The sequence below is a fragment of the Trichechus manatus genome, unplaced genomic scaffold (assembly GCF_000243295.1).
Source record: "Trichechus manatus latirostris isolate Lorelei unplaced genomic scaffold, TriManLat1.0 scaffold00175, whole genome shotgun sequence".
Taxonomy (NCBI): Eukaryota; Metazoa; Chordata; class Mammalia; order Sirenia; family Trichechidae; genus Trichechus; species Trichechus manatus.
The window spans coordinates 3,231,565-3,238,302 of record NW_004444111.1 but is presented as its reverse complement, the minus strand read 5'-3'; the positions used below and the strand labels follow the sequence as shown (position 1 = coordinate 3,238,302).

At 40.2% G+C, this 6,738-nt stretch overlaps 1 protein-coding gene across 1 annotated transcript in view; it reads left to right on the top strand.

The window, feature by feature from the left end:
- MEP1B (meprin A subunit beta) overlaps positions 1-5,545 on the top strand; it is a 31,643-nt gene extending 26,098 nt beyond the window's left edge. Inside the window, exons 13-15 of the mRNA XM_004386901.2 lie at positions 228-354; positions 2,543-2,747; positions 5,531-5,545. Coding sequence (XP_004386958.2) covers positions 228-354; positions 2,543-2,747; positions 5,531-5,545 — 347 coding nt within the window. The remainder of the gene's footprint in view (positions 1-227; positions 355-2,542; positions 2,748-5,530) is intronic.
- The last annotated feature ends 1,193 nt before the right edge of the window (positions 5,546-6,738 follow it).

Here is a 6,738-nt window from a genome sequence, read left to right as displayed (position 1 = left end):
ATATTTGAGTTTTCCCTCTCTGACAGGTTTCTGCCTTACACAGGTTCTGGCTTTTGCAGGTTTTACTCTACTTCACTGCCTATGTATGCTGCTGAACTAGGCTTCAGGATTACCTGAATATCTCACATACCTGAAACTTGAACATCTTCTATTTTGAAACTTAAAGATCAAATTTTTTTTTATAGCAAAAGCTGACTTCTATCCCTGCTCTTCCCTGCCTCTTTTAGACATATCCCATCTTAATTCTATACAAATGGAGCCGATCATATCCTCTATCACCGACGACCTCTGTACAAAAGTCTCCTGTGAGAATGACGGCATCTGCACTGTCCACAATAACAAAGCCGAGTGCAGGTAACAGGGTCACTGAAATGAGATCTCTGCATTCGTTTGTTAGAAATCTCATCATTCACACAATGTGGGATTAAATACTGATATTTCATAGGAATGAACTAGTTGATACCCACATCAAAACCATTCATAGACTATTTTTTGCTCTCCATTTGGGACTTTGGATAGCCACCAGGACAATGAAATAATTTATGAAAAAAAATAACACCTTACATTCTAATTGCCTGAAAAAGTCCTCTTTACATTACATTCTAATTATCTGAAATATTCCTCACAAGTTACATAGCTTAGTAAATCCTCTCCACAGTCTGGTGCGCTAAGTGTGCCTGGTCCCATTTTCCAGATGAAGATAGCGAACCTCTGAGAAGGATTGGCCAAGGTTTGTAGCTTGGAGGTGGAGGGACTAGGATGATGAGAACTAAATTTTCTTTAATACCTAGAGTTATGGATTGAATTGTGACCTTCCAAAACATTATGTTGAAGTCCTAACCCCTGTACTTATACCCTGTTTGGAAATAGAAGTTTTCTCTATTACGTTTGTTATGTTAATAAAGCCATAGAGAGGGTCCTAAACCTAATCCCTTCTGAGTACAGGTAGTCCCTGACTTACCTTGGGGTTCCATTCTGATGAGTTGGTCATAAATGGCTTCTGACATAAGTCAAATACCTCAAATACCTCATTTTTTTTTTTTTAGTTTTTATTTTTATTGTCTTTTATTATCAGTATCTTTATAAACCTAATCTTTATTTGTCTTTAGGGGTTGGAAACATTACATATAAACTTACAGATATATTTTAATACGTATTGGTGCTGTTGTTGTTAGGTGCCATCGAGTCAGTTCTGACTCATAGTGACCCTACGTACAATAGAACGAAACACTGCCTAGCCCTGTGTCCTCCTCACCGTCTTTGCTATACTTGAGCCCACTATTGCAGCCACCTATTGCAGTCCATCTCCTGAGGGCCTTCCTCTTTTTTGCTGACCCTCCACTTTACTAAGCATGATGTCCTTCTCCAGGGACTGATCCCTCCTTATAACATGTCCAAAGTACGTGAGACAAAGTCTTACCATCCTTGCTTCGAAGAAGCATTCTGGCTGTACTTCTTCCAAGAGAGACTTGTTTGTTCTTCTGGCAAGCTATGGTATATTCAATATTCTTTGCCAACACCATGATTCAGAGGTGTCAGTTCTTCTCTGGTCTTGCTTATTCATTGCCCAGCTTTTGCATGTGTATGAGGCAATTGAAAACACCATGGCTTGGGTCAGGTGCACCTTAGTTCTTAAAGTGACCTCCTTGCTTTTTAGCAATTGGGAAAAGGAGGGTGAGAATGGTTGCACAACTTGAAGAATGTGATCAATGTCACTGAATTGTACATGTCGAAATTGTTGAATTGGCCTATGTTCTGCTGTGTATATTTTCAACAACCACAACAAAAAATAAAATGAATTATAAAAAAGAAAAGAGCAGAATAGACACAGACACATACAGGGGAAGACAGATACCATGTGAAGATACGCCTACAAGCAGGCAAGAAATGCCTGGGGCTTCAGAAGCAGAAAGAGTCAAACATCTTTCCCTAGAGCCCACAGAAAAAGAGAGAACCTAGCTCTGCCAACACCCTGAATCCATACTCCTACTCCAAAACTGTGAGACAATGAATTCTTATTCTTTAAAGCCACCCACTTGTGGTATTTTTTGTTAGATCAGCGCTAGGAAACTAAAACACTTGTGCTACCTCCCTCTCCTACTTTGGGGCTGGTATTTTAATAACAGATTAGGAATAATTCTGGGAGTCCCTGCGTGGCGCAAATGGTTAAGCGTTCGACTAGTAGCTGAAAGGTTGGCGGTTCGAACCCACCCACAGGCAGCTCAGAAGAAAGGCCCAGCTATCTGCCTCTGAAAGGTCACAGCCTTGACAACCCTGTGGAGCAGTTCTACTGTGCACGCATGGGGTCATCATGAGTTGGCATCAACTTGATGGCAACTAACAACAACAAGATTAATTCCATTTTCCTTTCTATTTCCCTTGCCCAGTCTCTGGGTGCCAGTCTAACAGTTTTCTCCAGTCGAGAGTTGGTGAGATAGTTCCATACGCCAGTGACCTAAACGTTTACCAACATTTTTCATGGTGAAGAGTTTCAGATTTAAATTTCAACTCATAACCTTAAGCCATGTTCTTAAATGTGTAGGTGTCCGTCAGGGGAAGACTGGTGGTACATGGGAGAAAGGTGTGAAAAGAGAGGCTCAACTCGAGACACCATTGTCATTGCCGCGTCTTCCGCTGCTGCTGCGTTTGCCCTGATGTTGATAGTCACCCTTGTCAGTGTCTATTATACCAGGAGGAAATACCGTAAAAAGACAAGTTCAAATACAACAAATATGAGTCCGGAAAATGTAAGTATGCCTGATATTTGCTCATTCAAAACCTATTGATGAAATTCCATGAAGAAGTGGGACATTTGTGTGTGTGTGATTTTATTGTCATTATATACATATATATGTATATGGAGCCCTAGTGGCACAGTGGTTAAGAACTCAGGCTGCACGAGCTGCTGCTTGGAAACCCTATGGGGCACATATATATGAGTGTGTGTGTGTGTGTGTGTGTGTGTATAACATCAAAGCAGTCATTTTAACCATTTTTTAAGTGTACAATTCAGTGACACTAATCACATTCACAATGTTGTACAACCATCATCACTATTTCCAAAATTTAGAAGTAGGGCATTATTAATACACATTTTTAAAAAACTTTCTCTCCATTTCTTCTGCTGGGGACAACTGATAAATTCCTGCCACCTTCACTATAAGCCAATGGCTGTTAAATTGAGGCCCATGGGAGGCTCTTGGGAGAGTTTATTATTCTCCTGGAATCATATCCAAAATTGTATACAGTTGTACATTTTTTCTGGAGTGAGGGTCTGTGACTCTTCTGAAAGGCATAACTGATTTTGCCCACAGATTCCAAGCTTCCTGGTAAAGGGAGCAGTGACCTGTGTTTTTTTTTTTTTTTTAGAAGTCATTCAGTGGCGGCTGAGCTCAGGTTTGTAGGAAAAGTGTGCAGACATGTTTGGGAAGTTTTCCATTAAAAAAAAGTGTCCAAATAATTCATCTGAGTAACTAACTTTAAGGGAAGATTTTTATGTAGAAAGTTTCAAGTTTTGCCTCAGAAAAATCTCTAAAATGGCAAAGACTCTGGAAACTACCCTGTCTCAGGCTGGGTTCTCCTGAGAAACAGACTCTGAGATGGACATTTGCATGTGACAGGCTTATTGGAGACTGTTCTTGCAACAACCCCCGTAATGGAGTTGGACTGGGCAGAGGGAGGGATTGAACTGTGACGTGTTTGCAGCACAAGCCTCAGCCTCTGATGTGAGGCAAGGGGGCCAGGCCCTTGTACTCCCTACATCAGCAGTCACTGGATGTGGACTGCCCCTCAAGAAGGGTCGTAAAATTGGGCAAGGCGGCACCCTTGAGGGGAGGGCATTTCCGGCATGAGAGCCTTTGTCCTGAGGGGCAGGACTGAGCAGTGGGCCCCAGCATCCACTGCATACTCCACAGTGGAGAGCAGAGGGCTTCTTATGCAGATTCATTTTCTCACTCGTGAAAGAGCACACAGAAAATGACATAAAATCTGAATGTTACTTAAAGGTGTAGCTTTAAAGTTCTTCTAATTCTATTTCATCCAAAACAGAGTCTCTGAAAATGATTAGTGAAATTAAAAAAGATGCCCAATTAAAATATACCCACTCCTTACTTATAGACGCGGTTAGGTTCCAAAGACCAGGTCGTTATGCATAAATTGGCATTATGTGAAAATGTAGGATGACATCAGATCACAAAATGGAGGATGACTACATCATTCCATAACTGTCAAATTACATCATTACATAACTGCCAAACCACCAAGAATCATGGCCCAGCCCAGTTGACACATAGCCTTAGCCATCACAGCCAGCGTTACTCTCACCTCACACCTTGGCGTTTGTTACTGCCAGTCATACGTCATTACTGTGCAAAATAGTAAGATAGTAGATTTTTTACTATTTTCGTAAATGCAAAATGTCAGATAATGAGATAGTTGGTAAGTGAGGAGTAGGTGTAAATCTAAAAATTAATGTACTGCAATTAACTAAAGTGAGGATATTTTCTTAAGAAAAATTGTGATTCAAAGCATACTACATTTTAAAGTTAAGATTTTAAAATTGAACAGCCTGGCATGGAGACGTTAAATTCGTTTGGAAAGTCAATCGATAAACAGACAGTGATGAGCTAAGGGGTCCAAGTAGGAAAGGCGGGGCAGTGGTTAGGGAGGAGATGACCAATTGGGTGCATGGCAGTTGCCAGGATAAATCAGTTCCCATTGAGCTGACTTCAACTCCTGGTGACCCCACGTGTGTTTGAGTAGAACAGTGCTCCGTAGGGTTTTCCATGGGTGATTTCTGGAAGTGGATTAGCAGGTCTTTCTTCGGAGATGCCTCTAGGTGGACTTGAACCTCCAAACTTTTGGTTAGCAGCCGAGTGCATAAACTGTTTGCACAACCCAAGGACTCCTCTTGCCAGGATATTCTCTTGGAAACTGGAAAATTTAAGAGTTAATGAAAGGCCACTGACTTAGTAAGTAAAAATTGCAAGAAATTAAGGAGGTGGTAAAAGAAAGAAGAGAGGAGAGAAAGAAGCCAAGTCAGTAAAGGGGGGACATGGTAAGGTAGGTAGAAACACACACACAATCACACACATATACACCACAACAACCACCATAATACTACAACAGAACTGATTGCCTCATCAGATATCTGGGTCATTTAAACACATTCCCACAAACAAGGACTTAACTTAGATTTTCCTTGGTCTAGACATTTCTACAGTTCATTCACTGATAACAGATCCTCCTGGGATCTAATTCATATCTTAAATCAGAACGACCTTATTTCTGGGGCCAAAGTGTGTGCCCACCCTAATGTTTCAGCGTCGGAATAATGTGAGCCCAACAGGCCAGGGCATCTGGCTGGAGGCCACAGAGGAGGCTGGGGCAGGGCCACCTGCCAACTGGGAGGGATGCCAGGGGACTGCTCATGGGGACTTCATTTAAAACTTAGACCGTTACATTGTGATCCATATACATGACAGTTTTTAAATTTAGAAATTAAGTCATCAATTGTTCTTTCCCCTTTTAGCAACACGCTTTTTGAAGATTAACTCAAGTCGGCCAGCAAGTGAAATGTAAAAGAATTCTTCTTTATGGATTTCAGCTAAAATACATTAAACCATGACAAGTGCAGTTGTAAATATTTGTCATTGCCTCATTCTTCTAAAAATGGACCTTCTCCGTAAATAACTGGATGTACTATAAATCAGGATTTTGCTAAAAGTCAAATTGGTGAAATGTTGATTTTTTTTTTAAATGGGGGAAAGGAAGTCAGTGGACTCTGAAGTAAAATATTGTCTATAAAGAAGGGTGCAATAATTAGAGTGGGTTTTTCAAATTACTGGTCCTTCCCCTACTTGGGGGCCAAGTGTAGTGGCCTCACAAGTGACCCCCAGAAACTACTGGAAACACCCAATGGGAATGGCCTTCCATGTGGAACCTCAGCAATTTCAGTGCTGTCTCGTGCCGAGGTAGGGAAGAGTAGTGGGACAGTTCTCTTTCCCGCTGCGGATATATGTGCTTCTCTCCAAAACATGCTCACTCTCCCACTTTAAATTTTCTTACATAAACTCTTCGATACGTGAGCTTGGTTTAGAAATTGAGCATACAGCTACAATCGATAAGAAATGTTTGAACTACTAGAGCAGCGGTTCTCAAAATGTTGGGTCTCAGGAGCCTTTACCCTCTTACAAATTATTGAGAACCCCAAAGAGCTTTTGCTTCTGTGCATTACACATATCAGTATTTACTTTGATATAAATGGAATAATTTCTAGGAAATTAAAAAAATATGTATTTATTAATTCATGAAAAATAATAAGCCTATTACATGTTGACAAATAATTTTTATGAAAAATAACCATATTTTCCAAAACAAAAGTTTAGTGAAAAGAAGGACATTGGTTTGCATTTTTGCAAATATCTAATGTCTGACTTAATAGAAGGCTGATGGATTCTCATATGTGATTCTGCACTCATCCTGTTGCAATGTATTATTAAGGTCGAAGTATTATGAATAAAATATGGTCTCACACCAATATATATTTGAATGGTCTTTTCAGATAATTGTGGATATTCTTTTTAAATACTTTGCTAAAATGTGACAAATCTTAATTTATTAAAGGTTAGTTGTCACTGGAATCTGAAGCCATGCCAATAAACTTTTGTACTCTGTGACAGTAAAATCTGTTGTTCTGTCTTGTGTTTTGAATACAGCTTTCACCTATGCATAATTTTG